The sequence below is a fragment of the Polypterus senegalus genome, chromosome 18, assembly GCF_016835505.1.
Source record: "Polypterus senegalus isolate Bchr_013 chromosome 18, ASM1683550v1, whole genome shotgun sequence".
Taxonomy (NCBI): domain Eukaryota; kingdom Metazoa; phylum Chordata; class Cladistia; order Polypteriformes; family Polypteridae; genus Polypterus; species Polypterus senegalus.
In genome coordinates this window covers 7703190-7724756 of record NC_053171.1, presented here as the reverse complement: position 1 = coordinate 7724756, position 21567 = coordinate 7703190, and the positions used below count along the sequence as shown (strand labels likewise).

The 21567-nt window shown below is 49.0% G+C and overlaps 1 protein-coding gene across 4 annotated transcripts in view; it reads right to left on the bottom strand.

The window, feature by feature from the left end:
• The window catches only part of LOC120518989 (neuronal PAS domain-containing protein 3), a 716144-nt gene that overhangs the window by 126266 nt on the left and 568311 nt on the right, over positions 1–21567 (bottom strand). For all 4 annotated transcript variants that reach the window (XM_039742042.1, XM_039742043.1, XM_039742044.1 and 1 more), the window contains one exon: positions 16761–16935. In XM_039742042.1, the coding sequence (XP_039597976.1) occupies positions 16761–16935 (175 nt within the window). The remainder of the gene's footprint in view (positions 1–16760; positions 16936–21567) is intronic.

Here is a 21567-nt window from a genome sequence, read left to right as displayed (position 1 = left end):
AAGGCTTGCTACCCAGGATCAGCAAAAAGCCAAAATAGTGAGGGGGTAGCAGGGTCCACCTCTGACAGGGTAGCCGGCTGCTTACAGGTGCCACAAATGGGACATCTGGTTTTCTACTGAGAAGGTCTTTACATGAAATGCAGCTGCCTAAACGACTCAAAACCCCCAACCCCAAACGACTCGAATATCAGAAACGCGATAAATCCAGAGAAACGCTTAGAGCAGCAATACAATTAGGAGGGGAGCGCCTGGCTGAACTTGTCATGGGGCTCTGAGCCAGTGAGGGGCGCTATACGAAAATAAACTGAACTGCATGAGGGGCAGAGTGCCACTTTTGGGGACGTGCCAGCCAGTGTACTCTGACCGGCCTCGTCACTCCATTCATTTCACGAAGCTGCACTTCTCCGCTCAGACCACCCGGATGTGTCAGCTTCTTCCCTCCACATTTCTACACACTCTGCTCATCCATCCATTCGCTGGTCGCCTTCATCCAACTTTAGGTTCACAAGGGGCCACAGAATTAGGCAGGAGCCAAACCTGGAGGGGCCACTTCAAGTCAGAGAAGCCAACTGGCATCTGGAGGAAAGCCGCATGAACAAGCAACCCGACGGTGACCACCCTAGGAACTGACCCTGGGGGTCCTGGGTCTGTCAGGCAGCAATGCTGTCTACTGAAGGACACTGGGATTCACTCGGCTGATGGGGTCTTTCAAACCTTCTGATTCCTTTGATTCGCTTATAGGATTAGGGAGTCCTGGGGGGTAAGGAGGGGCATCACAAATATAGAATTTAATAATTCATAAATGATTTTCTGTCTGTTATATAGCGCCTTTTACATCTATCTAACTATATGCAGTATACAAGCTCTCTCTATAAAGACCCAACGTCCGTCTGTCTGTCTGCTTTTCCTGAGAGAACAACTTCACAGGTTTTTTTTTAGAATTTGCTTGAACATTCCGGTTGATTTTGCGACTTCTCTTATCACACTAAGTATCAGGGTTCGCGTACGACGCCAATTTATTCAGGCAAATCCGAGAGAGACGCAGTGGGCTGAGGAAGTGGGCGGGGCCATCCTCACTCCCATGCCAGCCTCTGTTCGCGTCGCCCTGATGTGGCATTGGCGAGAGGGTTTTAATCCCTCACATTCCTCTCATCGCGATGGACCTGCCCTTTCAATTCCAGACATTCCAGTTTGCTTTGCAATGTCAATTAACGAGGCCCAGGGACTGCACTCATCTTGGCAGGGGTTCATCGCAGCTCACCAGGCTTCTCGCAGGGTCCGCTTTACGTCGCTTTCTCCCAGGTTGGCTCCCCCAGAAACCTCTCTGTCCTCAGAATATAAATTCTTCTAAATAGGAGCGATTCATTTGTGCTAATCCGAGAGACACGCAGTGGGCCGAGGGGAGGGGGAAGTGGGCGGGGCCAGCCTCACTCACGCTACCTGTCACCACGTGTTGGAGCGCACCTCGCCTCCGCTTAGCTAGTGATACCCGTTTGTTTATTGATTTTTAAAGTTTGTCCTGCGTCACTACTGCGTGGGCGGAGCTGTCGGGGACGGCTAGAACCTTTATATATTTAACATGATGATGACAGTCATATTTACAATAGTTCATTAAAATTCATCATAATTCAAATGTTACTGAATCACAAATGAATGACAATCACGAGACTTGTTCTCTGGTAATGATTCGTTTGTGAATCAAATCAGTGAGGTCTGCGAGGCTCCTTCGCCCCATCAATCTACGTTCAGTGACCCAGAATGACAAAGTGACAACGTGTCTTCAGAAAGGTTTGCAAATTTAAATTTTACAATCAAACACCGAGTTCCCTTCTGCCTAGAAGTATTCGCACCCTTCGCCGTGGCGCCCCACGCTGTGCTCAGCTTCCTCCCGTTTGCTTTAATTCTCTCCAGATGTCTCACTTAGAAAGGCCCACGTGTATAGAAGGACCCCCAGTTCACACTGCAGGTCAGGATAAAGACCATTAAACCCCAAAGTGAGTACCCGGGTAAGAAGGGCCTTGGTCATAGAGGTGCCCCAGAACTCAATGAGGTCCTCTGGAGAGATGGCAGAACAACAATCTCAGCAGCACTCCATCAATCAGGACTCTGAGAGTTTGAGGAAAGAGATTCTGTGGCTTGGCACAATGTCTGCTGAAGACCAAGCACTGCTCATCACCAGTGAAGTGTGGCGGTGTTGGCATATCAAGGGTGAGAGGAGACTGGTCAGAGCTGAGGGAATTAGGGATGCAGCCAAATCCAGAGGGGTCCATAAGGTAAGCCTTCTTCAGAGTGGACGCCACCTTTCACTGGGGTGGCAGTTTGCCTTTCGAAATGACAAGACAACAATGGAGTGGCTTTGGCACAAGTCCCTGAGTGACCTCGAGTGGCACAGAACTCGTGTGGAGAGGCCTGAAAATGGCCGCCGTTCACAGGCGCGTCCCATTGAATCTTAACGGAGCTCAAGAGGAACTGCTAGGAAGAAATGGGATCAACTGCCCAAATCCAGGAGTCTTACCAGAAACTGCTGCCAAAGGGGGCTTCTCCAAAGTAATGAATGAAGGGTCCGCCCGATTATTTGAAGGAATGGAGACATTTCGGGTCACTTGGCAGACAGCTAAATCAGAACAGCAGCAGCCCGGGGTGCCAGCAGGAGCAGGAATGAGGAAGTGCAGGAGCAGGAATGAGGAAGTGCAGGGCAGCCCCTCGCCCACCATAAATCTGCACACGGCTGCTACATTTATAGGAATATAAAGCACAAGTATTAAAAAATCCTGGCGTTTATGATTAAACCAACATGCAAATGTTGTGTCAAGACAAGACAAAGCAAACATGTAAAGCTGTCAAGCAGGGCGGGCAACATCTCCGGAGAAGCGGCGCAATCAGTGTTCCATTTATCCGAGGCAGAGGCTCCGCAGGAATATTACACGAGAGCGCAGCCCGCCGAGGGGCACCACAAAGTCACAAGTGGGCAGAATGGTCAGCCGGCCTGTAGCCCACCATGAGAGTAACTCCAAAGACCCCTGAGGTGCCCAAAAAACCCCACAACTCCTGGGCACAAACACCCCGCAGTGTGCCAGGGGCTTCCTTGCTGCCCGGAGTATTTTTTAAGCCAGGATTTCCAGGATGCCGCAACTTGGCCCTGAAGGTGGCACTGTCACATCTCCCTCCTGACTCTCAGCGTGACCCACCATTTTATCTCCCTGGGCCCCGTCTTCATATAGCGCCTTTCACAGTAAAAAATATCCAAGCCGGGAGGTCAGTTAATCCAAAAGTGCCCGCCGCTCAATCGGGTAGACGGCAGAGGATTCACGCCCATCCTTCACCCTTTTAGGGGTTGGCATCTGTTTCATTAAATCGCCTCTGACGTGCTGGATACGGTGAGAAATTCATCAGAGCGGTGACAAGATGATCAACGACATGGCAAGCGGTGTTTGCGAGTCTCCACGGCTAGACGACAAAGTCATGTCAAGTGCCTGGGGCCTCTCCACCGGTGCCACCAGATGGATGATCATTACGGTGCCCGCACAACTCATTTTCGGTGGCGTGCAATCATTTGTTCCAAAAAAGAGCCGCAGAGTCGCAAAATTCTATCATCTCGCGAGCTGCGTTTATAAATAAAGTGGGAGCAGCCTGGCGTCATCAAGAGCGCACCGAGTGCCAGCGGTCAGTGCCAGCTGGCGTCCTCATCTACTGAAGATGGCAACGCCACTCAGGTCTGCACCCGTATAGCGCCTTGACAGTTCATACGTACTGATAAAAAAAAAAATCCATCTAGAAAGAAGATAAATATCAACATAAAGATCAGGAAAAAGCGATACAAGACAATACGTTTGAATAAAACGTTATGTAAAAAATCTAAATACTGACAAGTAACGGAGCGGGATAGCAATAAATACTGAGGAATAAATAAATACGGGCGTACTGTATGAATATAGTTCTATGAAAAGAGGACCGTATTGATAAATGGTCACACATACTGATGAGCTCCTGAATTTATGACCAAGAAATGTCGATGAACGAGTGCGCCAGACATCAGCAGCAGCAGTAAATATAAAGAGCAGCACTGCCAGAAAGAGGAGACCAAGACAGGAAACACTCGGACCACCCGTCCTCAAGGAAAGGCAGGGGTCACGCCCTTCTTATGAAACTCAGCACCCCGGGGTCACTCTGCCAAGGGTGCCACCACCTTGCATTGGCGACGACAGCAACCAGTCGACCTTGAGCAATGTGTTTCACGTTGCCAACTGCGGCACGTGGCTGCACCACCGCCTGCCCAGAGAAGGACCCCAAGCCCAGTTCTGTGGCCGAGGCAGCCTGCACGTCCAATCCAGGGGTCGTGTTATGCGTATCGTGGCATTTTATATCTAGGCTAGCTGTGCTACCCGTCTAAGATGGGTTAAAGTCAACGTAAACCGCGGCACGTTCAACCTTAACTTTGGCAGTGCACCATCTATCGGAATGTATTTTATAATGCACATGCATTGCGTTTGTCATTCCAACAGGTGGCACGTTTGTAGGAACAAAATGCATTACTGAAACCTTTTGTGATGCGCCATCTGCTGGAATGACAAACGCAATGCACACGTCTCTGTTAAGCACCATTAGGTATAGGATATGTAAAGGCCGTGTTACTGTTTGTGATGCGCCATCTGCTGGAATGACAAGGACGCAGTAAATGGACTTGAGTCGTTCTGCCATCGTCTTCTTCCAGTGATCACCAACTCTTTAGCTTTGTTTGCTTCTTGCACTCATTGTATATAAAGATATATAAATATAAATACATCTACACGGAGAAGGCAGACAGACTAGCACACCAAGCTAAATATTGATAAACTTCAGTTTATGAAGATATCAAAACACCAATACATCTGATAAATAACTCATTCGATGAATAAGGCGAATTGCAGTAAATATTGATCACTGCATATGGACAAAAACTGAAGATACTTTTTATGAAAATTGACAAACAAATACTGGCTGTGAAAAAGATAAAAAAAAATGTTTAAAATATTGATTTATAAAGATGATGGGTATCAATAAGTAAAGTGAGAAAATCAGAGCTCTGTGAACGAAGCTGAACCACAATGAACTCAGAAAGCTGGTGATAAATACGGACAAGCAGGGATGAAGAGGATGGTGACGCCTGGATGACTGAGGTGAGGACATGTGGGCGCTGGCAGCCTCGTCTCTTCTGCCCCCAGCTTAGAGGGTCACTTCTGACTTGGCCCAAACAAGGAGCCCCCTGAGGAGAGGGGAGGCACCAGAGGACAGACGGACAGACAGACAAACGGCGGCCCCGGCTCTCTTCATCGTTAACCTTGTTCTTTTTCTTTCCTTTTTGTAATCCGAAGAATTCAACCTAACGGGGCACCGGCTGCACCCCAACACGTTCTTATATCTTTGTCTCTTCTTTCATTACAAGATAAAAATCAATTTACACAGAGAATACGCAAACAAAAGCGTTATTAAATAGCTACACAATAGCAGCCTCCTTTGCTCCATGTGGCCGATGCTTAGTCAATGTTAATGATTTGCGATGCACCATCTGTTGGAATGTATTTTGTGCAGCAATAAAGTGCATTGAATTTTCCATTTCAACAGATGGCACATCACAAACATTAGCACCGTTGTAGAGAATCCCATGGGAAACACCGCAGAATTGAGGCTACAGCCAAAAATAACACTAAAAGATAATAAAGGAGCAAATGTAGGAAATAAAAAAGAACGACAGCAAGAACAAATTGTGTGAATAAATAACAGATTCCATCAACAGCTATAGAGGGGGCACAGTGGCATCCCAGGACCCGGACTTTGAGACCCCCAGCTACTTCCCTCAGTGTGGCAGTCTCTGGGCTCCCACAGGGTCGGCCCTTCAACTATTGGCCTTTTCATTTCCTATAATTTTTTTGTCCAGTTTTAAATTTCTTTTATTAGATTAAAGTGTCAGTAGTTGGCACCATCTGTTGGAATGAAAAATGATAACATAAAAAGTAGACACGTTAACAAAATGATAATATAAAAGGAAGTTACCTTTTAACATGATCTGAGGTTAGGGTAAATGACCACGCGCCTTGTGCATCACAAGAGGTGACTAAAGGAGACTGGCATCAGCATGGCATCAGGCCATAAGCCCTTCTGTTTCGAATGCCCTCTCACAAACCCCCTACAAACCTCCTCAGGTGGTCTGAGCGCATGAAGTGAATGGTGGAGGATGAAGAAGTCGTGACTGGAGGTGGCATTTCACCCCTCAGGAGGCCTAAAGACTGCGAAAAGTGGAAGAAAAAAGACTTTGAGAAGTTGTCACCGAATTGTCTAATTTGTCCCCAACCCCTGAGATTACTACTTGTGTCATGTGACATCTTCACGATGACGAGACCAGCAACTGCAGGTCATCCCCTTCGACTAGTAGTTGCGTGACGTGAAGTGTCACTGGCTTCAGCCCCTCCAGGTGACTCAGAGGTGGGCTTCTCGTGCTGCCCCTCGCCGCCGTCATGCTATACCCTGTTGACGTAACGTCCCTTTAAGTCGCTCGGGGCGATTTTGAGATCTTCCTCTCTCCACCGTGTCACCTCCAAAACCCATAAGCCCCAGCATCCTCTCAGACTGCCGTCCAGCACAGACGCGCAGGGTTGATGTGCCAGATGGAGCGCCCAGGTCAAGTGAGTCCCTAATTGTCACCTTCCACCCTGAATGCATCGCAGTCATTGACGGCTCAAACGTCTAATGTCACCCAAAAGTGAAATACGTGGCGCCGGGCCCATCTGCGCACACACGCGCGCTCGCACAGAATGAGACGCTGAGCCCCCCGGGACCGGCCAGACCGGCACAAGTCAACGCATCCGGCAACAGCTGGCCCTTGTGGGGGGTAACAAACATCCCTTCAGCACGGCTGCAGAAGCCCATGAATCTTCATTTATTTGTATTAAGATGTATGACGAGGACGGCACGGAGTACACTGGAGCACTTAGGAGAACGAATGGAGAGGCATGAGCAATACCTGCAGGCAGAGGGGGTCTCGCCACCCTGGAAAATGGATGATTCTGGAGAGTACTTAGTGAGAAGTCTGAAGCCGCTGCTCACCAAAGATCAATTAAGGCCTGGCAGCTTCCTCCATTATCCTGTCCAAGTGAGAGATTGGGACCGGCTGCAGCTTCGTTTTGGAGGGTCCTGTGAAAGAGCGTTAAATTAAAAGCCTCTGCTCAGTGCCGAAAAGCCCCGAGCGGCAGGGAGACGACGGGGGGCACCAAGCTGTGATGTCACACCACCGGGCACACGCCTCTGTGTTGTGCCAAGTGGACCGGTGAGCAGTGAGGTGGGCAGACTGGGGATTTGGGCCCTTCAGTCTCTGCGGTTTGCCTGCTTGTGGTGACCCCCTGGCTGAGAGAACACCTGTGGACCCTCGGCGACTAGATGAGCCCCACGCATCGGACAAGGCGGCTAATCCAAGTCACTTTTCGGCACCAAGTTTCTTCTCTCTCGCAGTCGGATTTGTTCGCTGTGTACGCAGTGCATGTGGGGCAGACGTCTCCAGACATGAAATCTTCTTCATATTTGACCTTCGTCTTCATCACCTGCCTGTCATTTGCTCTTCTGCTCTGAAATCACTTCAGTCTACTTTGCCCAGCGCCTCCTGACTTAAGGGGGCACCAGAAAACCCTCACATGTGACATGCCATTGGACTCGTCTTGATGCCTAGTTAAGTAAGATGATGAACTTTCTGGTGCCAATTTTGCCCTCTCTAGACTCAAACCGCCATTTTTGAGGCCATATTTGGACTGTATTTTATACAGGAAGTGACAACCAATGGGGGTCTTCATCAAAAAGGATCAGAAGGACCTGAAGTTGTGCAGGCCACATCAAGTGACCCCCTGACAGGATACAAGGGGGTCAAAGTAAAACTGGGTAATAGAGGCACATCACAACAGTCAGGATCTGTGCTGGTATCCAGAAGGCTGCCAGTTTACTGCCAAAGGGGATCCTACTCTGGTGGAGAGGCCAGTCGGCCCAGCGCAGCTCGCCAGTCCCAGGTGTCCCCCACCTTACACGGTCACTTATTCAAGGTGTCTGTCGCTCTCTGTATGAAGAAAACTTGACGGATCAGGAAAAATTCATGACAGTCACGAATGAGATCCTACTGTTTGAACTGGGATTCTTTACCGGTGGTCCTAACCCCCCTGGGTGCCACTCCCAGAAGGACAAACTTTAAACCTAAGCATGTGGGCTATCGTTTCAGACTATTGGAAGGTCAGGGATTACAAATTTGAGGTGATTTTTGATTTCAGATCCTTTACTAGCCCCCTGTGGACCACCACCAGAGGATGAAAAATAAAAAAAAAAAAAAACCCAAAAACTCCATGACCACATGGAAACCTTTGAATTGGATTTCACGTTTTAATATTTCAAACATCTGACATACCTCGTCTTGTTTAATATGTACTTCTAAATCACAGCATTTCTTACGCACACCCCGAAGAAGGGGGGCTTTTTACTGCCAGATGTAAAGAGCCTCATTTTGTCACGGCTGGCAGATAAGATGACAGCACAAGCAGCCCGCTTGATGTCACCCACAGGCATGTTTGCTGTAACAGCATGGCGTTCCTCGTGAAAGGCACTATATGGAATGAGACCGTGGGGGTGGCGCTCCGGTGACTTCACTTTCCATTGTCTTTGTGAATTGTGCTGTAAAGACGGCCTAATTGTTTCTTTTCAGGAAGCGTCCCTTTGCTGGCGCGCTTATTTATTTTACTAGCAAACCAACTTATCAATAAAACATCGATCTGCCCTGGCTCTTCTGTTAGGTGATCAACGCCGGCAGCAGAGACGGCCCCCCGGGGACCGTGATTGGGGTTGGGACAGGACTGGCAGCTGTGCCAATCTGAAGAAAAGAAGAACAGCCAGCGGCACTTGTGCCAAATGAATGGGCTCAAGTGGGCTTCTCTATGGTGTACTAAGATATAGGGAGCTCAAAACAGATGAAGGAAAGCAGAGCGGCCCCCCATTACATCGTGACCTTCAGTTTGAGCACCACTTGTAAAATACGCATCTAAATACCTTGGGTATGGGGGGACGGTATGGAAAGGCGCTATATAAAATCATAAAGACCCCCTCTAAATGTGCAGCACTGGTCGAGTCGCCCAACACTCAAGGCTGCTCAGTTCACTACACAGTCGGGGCTCCGCATTCCCGGATGGCACTTGACGAGGTGACGTCACTATGGCAACAGGAAGAAGCACAGAAGGTAGGGCGGGAAAACCAAGCCACGGCAAACAGCATTAGGAGAATCCATCCATTCATCCATTTTCTAACCCGCTGAATCCGAATACAGGGTCACGGGGGTCTGCTGGAGCCAATCCCAGCCAACACAGGGCACAAGGCAGGAACCAATCCCGGGCAGGGTGCCAACCCCCCGCAGGACACACACAAACACACCAAGCACAGACACTCGGGCCAATTTAGAGTCGCCAATCCACCTAACCTGCATGTCTTTGGATTGTGGGAGGAAACCCACGCAGACACGGGGAGAACATGCAAACTCCACGCAGGGAGGACCCAGGAAGCGAACCCGGGTCCCCTAACTGCGAGGCAGCAGCGCTACCACTGCGCCACCGTGCCGCCCATTAGGAGAATCTCAGAGACACAAATTAAATTAAAAGAAGCATAAAACAAAAACCAGAAAAGTCAACGTCCTCTCGTGATGTTTCTGCAGGTAAAAACACGCCAACCCTGCCACCAGAAATCACAGCCTCAACTGCTCCTCCTTCATCGACAGGAACAGAAGCCCCCACAGCAAGTGCGGACCATCGAGGGCTCCAGCATTTTTGTCTCGGATTTATTGAAATTGTATATAAACAGAGTTGTCAAGAGTATTAAGTTGCATTTTTGATGAATTTTTGGTTTTGTAAATTGTATACAGTAATCCCTTGCTACTTCGCAGGTTCACTTTTTGCGGATTATCGACTTCGCAGGTTTTTAAATATAGTAGTAGTATTTCCTAGTCAAAGAACAACAAAACAAGTTCGGACACTAAGTGCGTTGTAACACGGGCTGTGATTGGTACATGGGAGGGAGACGATAAATCACAGCTTCCGCTCTAATCGGGCCCGTGATTGGTGCTTTGACTGATGCCCAGATCCCACAGCATCTCCCCTTGTCTCTCTGTCGCGGCCATTTCGCTTCAAGCTTTCTCGCCGAGCGGTTTAATTTACACTGTACTGTGTGTGATTTTTTTTGTGGTTTCTTTGTGTTGAACTTTGCTTCAATTTTCACCCCCTGCAATGGCTTCTAAACGTGCTCCTTCTTCCAAGGCTGGTGCTTAGCCTAAATGCCGTTCGATCGGTCCAATTTTGCAACAAGGTCGATGACGTCATGACTGCCTACAAGCTGCTCTTCAACCGGAAAAAGAAGCAGAGGCAGCAACTGCCGATCACAATGTTTTTGCAGCCTCGCAAAAAAGAGCCAGTTCCTACTACTACTACTACGGATACACCTTCGGAAACTGTGGAAGAGGCGCCCCAGGAAATGGCACCGCCGTCTGAAGAGACGTAAAACACAGTCATCGGCTGCGCAGTAAAAGTCATCATCACCTTCATCGTCATCATTTTTACTGCACAGCATACTCATCACCATCATCACATGGTCATATATAGGTACGTGTACTTCGCTATACAGTAACTGTAAACTCATCTACCGATTTCATATTGTTTAACAGTCGTCCCTGTTATTAACAGAGTAAAGGGTGGGTTGTAAACAGTACAGGGAGGGTTTAAAAACGTCCAAATACACGTTAAATTATGAAATAAATATGGTGTCCCTACTTCGCGGAAATTCAGTTACTGCGGCCGGCCTTGGAACCTATCTCCGCGATAAACGAGGGATTACTGTACACGCATCTGTTATAAATGAGGAATTGAAACTGCGTGTTAATTGCAGATCTAAATCACTTTTAACGATCTTGTTTGTCTCTTTTAAACACTGTTGGATTTGCTAACGTGAGAACCTCAACATTCCCAGATTTGCACTTTCGTGGGTGGGTGTTATGGACACGCAGCCCCAGCCGTGAACACAGACACCTTACTTTAAAACAAGTATTTATGTAAATAAGCCAATTTATGTTCCGTCGAGCAGTTCCATTCAGGGTTGCCATCTGCACTGTGCCACCCCACCAATTGAAAAGTATCCTGTAATGCATTAAGTAATAAAATGTACCGTGTTCTTCATTCCAACAGGTGGCGCAATACTAACATTAGCACTGCTTTTGGGACTCTTCTGTACAATCAAAGACGACTTCGGTCTGGCAGGTCCGCTCTCGTGCGCAGGTCAGTTTACAACGTTAATGCATCTCAGTGACGATCAATCGAATGGGGGGTCTCAATACGTACGTCAAGGGGATACTTGAGTTTTGTATTTTAATGAAATCTGCAAACATTCTAATCTTCCATTTTTGCTTTGTGGCTGTGGAGTACTGAGTGTCACTTGATGAATTTAAATGATTTTAGCACAAGGCTGCAGCATAATAACAATATGTGTAAAAAGTGAAAAGGGGGTCTGAATCCTTTCTGAACGCAGCGTATATTTATAAAAGTATAAAAGATGCAGCCTGGATTTACCCGAGATGACGGTGATGCCCCCACGAAAACCAAAGGGCTGGCAGGAGTGGTGCCAGTGCTGACATCCTGTCCTGCCACCCCAGACAGTTCAAACTGAAGAGCATAAAGCAAAGCCCCTGTGCCCAGACGAGCCACTGGGCCCCCCGAAACGCCGCCTGGGATCCGTAAAGGAAGCACACGCCGTTTATGTAATCGTTTGCCTCACAACACAGTCAGCGCGACTCAACGTGGGACCAAAAGTGAGAAACATGCAAAGCAACTGACAAAGCACAGAGTACAACAAGAGCAGCGAATTGCTGAAAACGCGCTAAAGAGATGCAATGGGCACCTCATTAGGCAAATCAGCAGCAGCCTGCCAGGCAGAGTGGCATCTGAGCAGTCGTCTATTAGACGGGAAAGACAGAGACGGAAAAATGAGTGCCCACCAGACGATGGCATCCAGGCTTGTCTCACAATGGCCGAATGTGGGGCTGCCACCTTAATCTGTGTGTGATATAGCGCCTTTCATGGGGAGCTAGCAGCACCACCCACAGGATTACCATAAAACTGCAGAGTGCGTGAGGATTAGAGAGTCTGGGAAGAGATGGCAGACACCCTGGCATCAGGAGAGGCTAAGAGAAAAATAAGATCTAACTGACCCCCACAGCCATGAGAAAAGACGAATCAGACAATAAAAACTAATTATGCCCGAGACCACCAGGCGGGCCTACTGAGCACACACAGGAGGGAACACAAAGGCAATCCCCAGCGTGCATTTCATTATTCAAACCACCACTAGGGGGAACTACTGAGCTCTGAAATGAACGAACACAAAGTCATCCCATGTGTCCCCAATTACGTTAGGCACAGCTGCTGGGTCCAACATGGCGGAGACACAGTGCCAGTGCCCACTTTGTTCCTTACTGTATTAATGGCTGTTTGGTGAATGTGATAAACACAGACTGAGGTGCTCACAATGACCATATAGAGTCTGCACCCAGTACAATCATACTGATGACCACTAGGTGGCTCTACTGAGCACAGACTGACATGCAAACAATCCCAACATCCACTCTCATCTCAAACTCATTTTATGGCCACTAGGTGGGCCTACTGAGCACAGACAGGAGGGAGCACAAAGGCAATCCCCAGTGTGCATTTCATTATTCAAACCACCACTAGGGGGACCTACTTAGCACTGAAATGAATTCTTCTAATTACGTTAGGCACAGCTGCTGGGTCCAAAATGGTGCGGGCACAGTGCCAACATCCACTATATTAATGGCTGTTTGGTGAATCTGCCTGAGGCACTCACAATGACAATGTGGAGTCTACACCCACTGTAATTATATTGCTGGCCACTAGGTGGGTCTACTGAACACACAATCCCAGCATCCTCTTTGATCTCAACCTTATTTTACAGCCACCAGGTGAACCTAACGAGCACAGAATGAAGTGATCGGAGTGACAGTGTGCAGTCTGCTGCTGCTGTAATTACATTGTCAGCCACTAGGGAGCTCCGATGAGCAGAGAATGAGCTGATGTCAATGACAGTGTCCAGGCTGCTCATGATTACATCAACGGCCACTAGGTGGACCTAGCGAGCCCAGAAGGAAGTGCCCACAATGAGAAGGTCCAGTGAGCCCTCCATTGTGGCACCACAACGTTAATACTGAGGACATCTGCAACACTTTAGTGGTCCGTTTAGGTCTGCCTGTCCATCTCAGCTGTCCCCTGGTCACACTTACAGGACTATGGTGGCCTTTTCCACACACCTTAAATACGCAGCAAATGAGTCAACAAGTACACAAATAAAGCTCAATGTCAGTCACGCTCATTAAATTCTTCAAGTTCTCGAGAGGAAATTAACATTGGGAGCCACTCCAGCCCGGGCCGTCACTCTGCCACATGAGTACAAAAAAAAATCACAAAAAGGACAAAACCACAAATGTGGAACTTCAATTAATTTAAAGCCCCAATCAGCAAAGAATAAATCCTTTGCAGATCTAATTACCAGAGCTCTCTGAAGACCCGGGCCGACCAGCCAATCTCACTCCTGTTTGAACAGCTTGATGAACTAAGGGACTGATGGATATCAAGTCATTTTGTTTAATTTATAAATGGATTTTCCCTTAATACTTAAATTATCATCAGTACAACACAATGAAAATGGGAACATTCGGAAGACAAAGTCTGCGCGCCGCCTGGAAGGAATTCCAATGAGGGACGTCACCTGTTTCCATTTTCTCTACGCAGTTTCACCCGCAGAGAGAGGAGACGAGTCGCGCCGTCCGCTGGGCTCTGCTCTCCTCCGCCAAAGTCAACCTGGGTGACCGTCCTCCGCAACACGCTGGTTACTTCCGCTGGGCTCCAGTAAAGCAGGCAAAGGCGTCCGTGGGAGGAAGGACGGTGGAGAAGGTGGCAGGGGTGTGAGGGGTCCCAATTACCACATACGGTCGGCCAACAGGGAACTGCGATATACGACTGTTTAGTGGGGCCAGAAGACCCTTGAGGGTGGACCAGTATGATCCAGTTCTCGGTTCAGTCTGTAAAAGTGACTCTGTGCTAAAGTGGGACTGCAGCTCATGGTGTCAGCGGTGGGATATTCCTAAAAGAATGTGAATCAGTTAAACACAGGACTGCACAAAATGTGCGTTTAGTGGGCTAGAAGAGCCCCCCAATGGTAACCTGAGCTACAGATGAATGGACCCCCATCCCATACAGCAACACTAAACTCTGACTGCAGCTCACTGGTGTTAGCGGTGGGATACTCCACTTGCAAATCCCACGCAGGCAGTGACTAAGTGCAGATGTGAACCCTGGTCTCTGCAATCAAACAACTTCATTTAATTTAAAGAGACGTCCCTTCCATGTAACTGAGGTGACATTTATACAAAGCTCAAGCAGAACAATAAAAGTGAGAGAGAAGCACAAGTGGGCCTTAATGGAGTCCCGACACGCTGGCCCACCTCGAGGGGACCTTCACCGAGCACTTCAAGCAGTGTTGGCCAGGAGACGTTAGTAAAGCGGACCACCCAAGTGCGGCGCCAGGCCCAGGTGAGCTGCACACACGCCGTCCCATGTTCCCTTGGCCTGCAGCACTCCCCCCTCTTCCTTCAGGTGGCGTGTGACTAAGTCTAATATCAGAGCCCCTGTCCCACTCCGGTGTCACCACAGTGCCATGAACTTGCCGTTGAGTTCACAAAGGATTAACAGTCGCTGTTGCAAAGTCAGGGAGGAGCACCGAGTTATGATGCCAACATGGCTGCTTCCTCCACAACTTGAGCTCGTCGGCCCCCTGAACTGATACCACCCATATGTTTAACGTGTAAGCTGATGCACTCACTTCCTTCTCAGAACCACATGCTGGATCCCACTGCTGCCACCAATGAACTGCAGTTGCCCTTTAGTGCTTCCAACACCGCAGGGTCACCCTGGTCTCAGACTCGGGGCTCGGGTTTGTGGCTCTTCAAGACCACTAAAGGCACGTCAGCCCAGGCCTGCGACGGATTCGCTTCCAGAAATCTGACGCCCCCTCATTCTCCGTATTTATTTCTTTTCAGATTCGGATGCCACCTGCCAACTCTGACACCAGTGAAGTGCAGTCCCACTTTAATGTGCAGAACTGAGCCCCCCAGTATTAAGCTCTGGTCTTCAACTGTGACATTTCTAGCCCACTAAAGGCACATTAGCCCACCCAGGTGGGGAGACCAACAGTGGAGACCTTGTCGTGTTGTGTCACTTTGTATGGGCAGAACTGAGCCTCAGTGTCACCCTGGTCTCAAACTCAGGTGACCATTTGTGGCTCTTATAGCCCCGGTGTACACTGGAGACCCCTTTATGTGAAAAGTGGATGTGCCACAACTCTCCGTGCTTAATTCCGACATGTTCCTTCTGAAATGCAAATGAAATATCCCACCTCTGCCACCACTGAAGGGCAGACCCGCTTTATGTTGAGTCACATTTACATGGCAGAACTGAGAACCCGATCGTACTGGTGCCCCAAAAGCATGTTAGCCCGGCTGGGGAGACCAACAGTGGGGTCCGGTCTGAAATGTGCCACACCATAAGCATTCCTTTTCATTTTCCAGTGGCATATCCCACTGGTGACACCAGGAAACTACAGTCTTACTTTAAGTGTTGTGTCAAACTGAGCCTCAGGGTCACCCTGGTCTCAAACTCAGGTCACCATTTGTGGCTCTTATAGCCCCGGTGTACACTGGAGTCCCCTTTATGTGAAATGTGGATGTGCCATAACTTTTGGGGTCTAATTCAGATATGTCCCTTTTCAAATGCAAAGGAAGTATCCCACTGGTGACACCAGTGAACTACAGTATTGTGACAAACTGAGCCACTGAGTCACCCTGGTCTCACACTCACCTTCTGGTCTCCTTCTGTGGCACTTCTAGCACCCTAAAGGCATGTTGGCATTGACGGCACCGTAACACCCCGTGTTTCCTCAGCCTCGTTTCCTTTTCAGTTTCAAGCGACATCCCACCTCTGACACCAGTGAACTGCGGTATCATGGGAGTCTCCAAGAGCGCCAGACAGGTGCCACCTTGAGCAGCAGAGCTTTGGCTACCCGCTGCTATGCCACTAAAGTTCATTAGCAGGGCAGGTTTACCCGTGACTGTCAGGTCAGTGGGACGGGGGACCCTGAGGGACCTCAAGGGCCCCCGGCCCAGCCTGACTGGAGTTGTGAGCGTTTTATTTGTTTTCGGCTCATCCTAACACACCTGAAGGTGAAATGCGCTCCCTTTGAAGGAAGCGATCGCCCGTCACGTGGCTCCAGACACTTCATCATGTCAGCGGCGGGCTGTTAAAAGTGTCTCTTAAAGAAGACATTCAGTGTGATTTATGAAACATCTTGAGATGACAAAACTTAACTACTGGTGATTACTGATGGCTTTTTTGGTGCTGTCACTGAAGCGGGGGTGAAAAATGACAGTCATGGTTCATCATTCCGGGCCGTATTAAAATGTGCTTTTATTTATTCCGCCTGCCCTCTGATTAAAATCTAGCAAAACGGCCGTAAAGCCCTCAGGCGCGCGAGTGTGTGCCAGTGCTAGTGCCCTGTGTGTGTGTGTGCGTGTGCGCACATCTGATCACACCAGCGCACTCGGCCAACAGGAAACCTTTCCACTGCAAGAGCCCTCACGCCGGCCCACTTCCTACCTGGCTCCGGGGTCTCCGACTGTGACGATGAAGACGCCGAGCTGGCACCGTCCTCCGTCGTGCTCTGGGAGAGGAGGCCTCGTCCCGGAGGAAGCTTCATGCCCAGCTGTTCCGCCATCTCCACGTGGTCTCCGGGGTGGACGTAGTCGAACACACTGCTGCCGGTCAGCTCCACCTGCACAAATTAAGAGGGGACAGCGTTAGCATAGAGGTGGCGAGGTTGGCACAGGCCATGGCATCACATGCGAAAGGCCCCTCAAAGCAGCCCGCCAACATCTGAGCAGCGGGCTCCCCCTCCGCCTCTCGGCTATTGAATGCGCAATTAAATTCCCAATATTTTTCACTCCATTGTATTGTTTGGCCCGAAATCCTCAATGATCGGCTTTTGTCTTTAGGGACGGAAGGATTACATGGAAATAATCCTTTTAATGCGCAGGCCCTGCAAGCAACTGAGTCCCTCGTAAAAGACGAGTTTGAGCAGAAACAATAATTAAGAAATTCAATCAGACGAGCCACCTTCATCCACCGCGAGCCCCCCCATACTCGGCCTGGAAAACACAAAAGTCCTTGGACCCCCATCTGGGGGAGGCATACGACAAAGACCTCCAGGGCACACGGTTGGGCAAACACAGACGAGGAGCTCGGAAAGTGAGCAGAGGACGGAACACAGAGGGGGTCCTGGGTTCAAGTCCAGTGTGTGTGTGTGGAGTTGGCATGAAGTTTACCCGTTCACCGCGTGTGCGTATTTGCGGAGTGTCCGTGTGTACCCGTGGACTCTGCATGCTCTCCCTTTGTTTTGTGCGTGTAGTGAACGTGTCTGGTCTCCCCGTGACTTGGCTTCGTGCCCCTGTGGACTTCTGTCTGCACATTCTCACCATGAGCATATGGATCTGCAGGTGGAGGTTTGCATGTCCTTTCCACGTCCGTGTGGAGTTTGCGTGTTCTCCTCGTGTTTTGTGGATGTCTGTACGCGTGTCTGTCTGTGTAGATTCTCTTCATGTCCATTCAGGTGACTCGGACTTGCACGGTGTGGCGGAGTGTGCCCTGTGGTGGACTGGCACCCAGCCCTCAGCTGCTCCAGATGAAGTGGCTTTGAGACTTTTATTTTATGGAAGCCACAATCAAAATGAAACACGGAGCTGCTTTGCTGGCGTACGTATTCAGGCGGCTGCTGTTTTCTTTTTTTATAATTGTACTCATTAATTGTTTCCCACTTTTATTTCATTATTGATTTTTTTTCAGTTTTATTTCTTCAGCGTGGCACAAATTACATCCACAGTCGGCACAGGCGACATTTCTCTCTCGGGGCGAGTCAGTCGGCCTTCTCACAGTGGCACAGACAGGGTGCCAGTTCAGGTGCCAAAGGTTCACAAAAACAAGCAGGTTAACACAGTGTGTTGTCAGATGTTAGACTATATAGCGCCTTTCAGGGTAGGCTGTGTCAAACGCCATTTCCTGAGATCACATAACTTGAGCAGCACGCCGAGTGCTCCTTCATATTTAAGTGGGTACATAAACTCATCCGGCTGCTCTAAACGAGATGAGAGGGGGCACAGCCAGAAAGGGAGGCCCAATGAGATGACCTAACCCCGCCTCCCCACCCAGAGATGACCACGCCTCTTTCATTCTCAGCCCACCCACTCCCAGAAGGTGGCGCCACACGTTGGACTGACTGACTGACGCTGCAGTTCTCGTTGAGTCTTTGGTGTTTCGATCATTAAAAGGTTTTCACCCCAGTCTTTCCTGCTTGTCTCCCGGCCACACTTACATGTTATATTATAAAGTGCCTTTCAAGTTAATATATAAAAATGCCTGACTATTCTAAATGTGCCCAAATGGTTGCAAAAATAAGATGGTTGAAACAGTGAAGTGTTATATAGTGCCTTGTGATGGGTGGCCACGGTCGTTACCTGGCCGGGACGCCAACCGTATGGCAGGGGATACGCTAGAGGGCAGGGGTGGCTGTGGCACCAAGGATCACAGCAGGGTATGCTGGGAGTTGGAGTGTGGCACAGCCCTGTCGGGTGCCATGGGAGCCACCAGGGGGAGCTGCAGACCCCTACGTTGGGCTCTCACCACACCTGGGGGTGATAAATGAGCCACCTGAAGACTCCCAGGGCCATCACAGAAGGAGCTGCCACACTCGGGAGGAAGACAACCATGAGAGAGGAAGGACAAAGAGAGGAAGAGTAAGAAGAGTGAAGAAGTGCACTGTGGGGAGCAGAGAACTGCGCTCAAAGGCTGTAAATGACACGTGGGTGCTGGCCTGGGACTTGTGTCTGCCTGTCGGTGTCGGGTTAGGGGGCTGTAGGCGCCCTGGTGGTCCGCAGCCTTTCACAGTAAGCTTTATCGTAAATCTCTTCTTTAAATCACAACTTGAGATTCACATTTCCGATGGCATATCAACAGAGCTGACCACTATATAGTGCCTTTCAAGGTAACAGCATTTGCAATTCTAAACACCCAAATCAGCCTACGGCGCTTCTAGCAGTGAGATGGTGGGCTCTATAGCGCCTTTCAGAACTCGACATGGGGTAACATCCCACATAAAGTACCCCAGAAATGTCACTGGGAAAATCGGGTTTGGTGTCCACACTGAGACCACCTCCACCTGAAAGCTCAGGCCTTCGCCTCTTCGTTTCCGAGGTACAAAGGCTGACTGGTGAACAGAAAACTGGCTGGCAGTGCCACCACTGCCGTGGCATTGGTGACACTTTTGTTCAAAGTGTCTTTCAAGCACACTGCGCTTCTCTACAAGCCCAGTGCGGTAACCGAGCTCGGATTCGGACCCCATGGGACCCTAATGATGAGAGTTCATTGTACTTTAAATAGCACAGCCCGCGAGCGCCCACCGGTTTGATGCAGCGTGGGCACTCGATCGGTGCTTCAAGGCGGGTTGGGATCCCCGCCCAAGAACACTTTCTAGTACAGCCTGTGGGTCGCAACCCCTAAGACCACTGGAAATACGGCTTTTGTCTGTTCGAATGTGTAAAACTTGTTAGTGTTCTTCCATTGGTAGTTACTATAATTGTCATTCGAGGACAGATGTTGCAGACAATTGAATCAGAATAATTTTAATTGTCGTAACTTTATTATTTTTAACTGTTTACATTACTGTACATCGTAGTACTGGGGTGTTGTACCGTGTTAGCCATTACGGATGTAGAGAAAAGCATCTCAGACTGGCACAGATAACCTGACTACAGACACACATGGTATGGAAACACTCATCACAGACTTCAAAGGACTTTGCTGGACTGTCATCTCATCCAGAGATCTTGACCAGACATTGTTCTTCTCTCTCTTGTTAAATTAATCTTAGCCTCTATTAATTTTTTACTTTTAAGATCTCTCATTTAAAGATTTACCAGTGTTGTGTCTTGTCCTAGTGTGTGGATATAAACTCAGGGTACTTCGGTTTCTGAATTACGTCTCACATGAAGAAGGGGCCCGGGTTGCCTCGAAAGCCTGCATATTGTAATCAAAGGCGTCATTTTGCTTGGCTTTTCTCTACATTACTGTACATCAAACACGTCACGTCACGCCGTCGCAGGGGTTTACGCACTTCTTCTTCCATTTCCAACAACATATCTTTGTGAAACAGGGTTTTCCAGCTTGTTGCAGAAGGTGATCTTTGCTGTGCTCTTACACAGACTGCCCTGAGAATTTCTCATCGGGTGAGAAAGAAGCAGCCTGAACCTTCGCACTGACGTCACGCCATGCTTTTCACATTTTCACATAAGTATACAACATGACTGCGGTGGGTTGGCGCCCTGCCCAGGATTGGTTCCTGCCTTGTACCCTGTGTTGGCTGGGATTGGCTCCAGCAGACCCCCGTGACCCTGTGTTTGGATTCAGCGGGTTGGATAATGGATGGATGGATATACAACATGAATACGGTGAATACAGCTCAATACACACTGAAGAGAAAGAAATAAACATAAGTCAGGAAGACAAAATTTCATTTATTTGCAACTAGAAATAAATATTTCACAATATATAATTCCATATTGTTTTTAATTCTGTTCAATTTGTAACAATGAAAACACATTCTTCATATCGGATATTTACATTACGATTCATAAAAGTTTTAAAAAATCATTTTACGGTTGGGTTTGCCACAGCACGGGAAGTTGCATTAAAGGGTCGCTGGTCTAGAAGGTCATGTGGGTGTCACCTCCACACCACAGAGCGGCCACCAGGGGGCACCACTGCCAGGGTGGGACGAGGCGACCCCCTCACACGCACACTCCCTCCCTCCTTCCAAGGCGCCACAGCCTCGGGAGCGACAGCGCAAGGCGGGATTACTCGAAAGGGAGAATGAACGACTCCGATGTATAATTGGATTAAGCTGAAATAATAAAAAAGGGAGCTCAGTGTGAATTTGCTGTTTCGGAGAATACATTACAGCAAGTGGCTTCAAAATGGAGATGAAACGCCAGCGCGATCTGTCGGCTTTTCACGGGCGCCTTTTGTGGCCATTAGAATTCATGAGCACGGCGGACGACGATTTTAACAGTATTCAAATGAGCGGACGTTTCAACGGCGAGTGTCCCGACAATGCGGCGCGCCTAATCTCCGAAACGCGCAAAGGCGAACAATGCGCGGGGAGAATGAGCCGGGATTGTCGCAGGCGCCGCGCGCCCCGTAAGAGCCAATTCTGGACATCACAAGAGACCCGAGGATTATTCTCTGTGATTGCATAAAGGACACTCGGATTTTCGTGCGCCAGTTTTGCATTGGAAATGAGCCGCGCCAGGCTGAGCGGGGCAGGGTCGGCGCCCCCAGCAAGACGCTGATTTTGTCG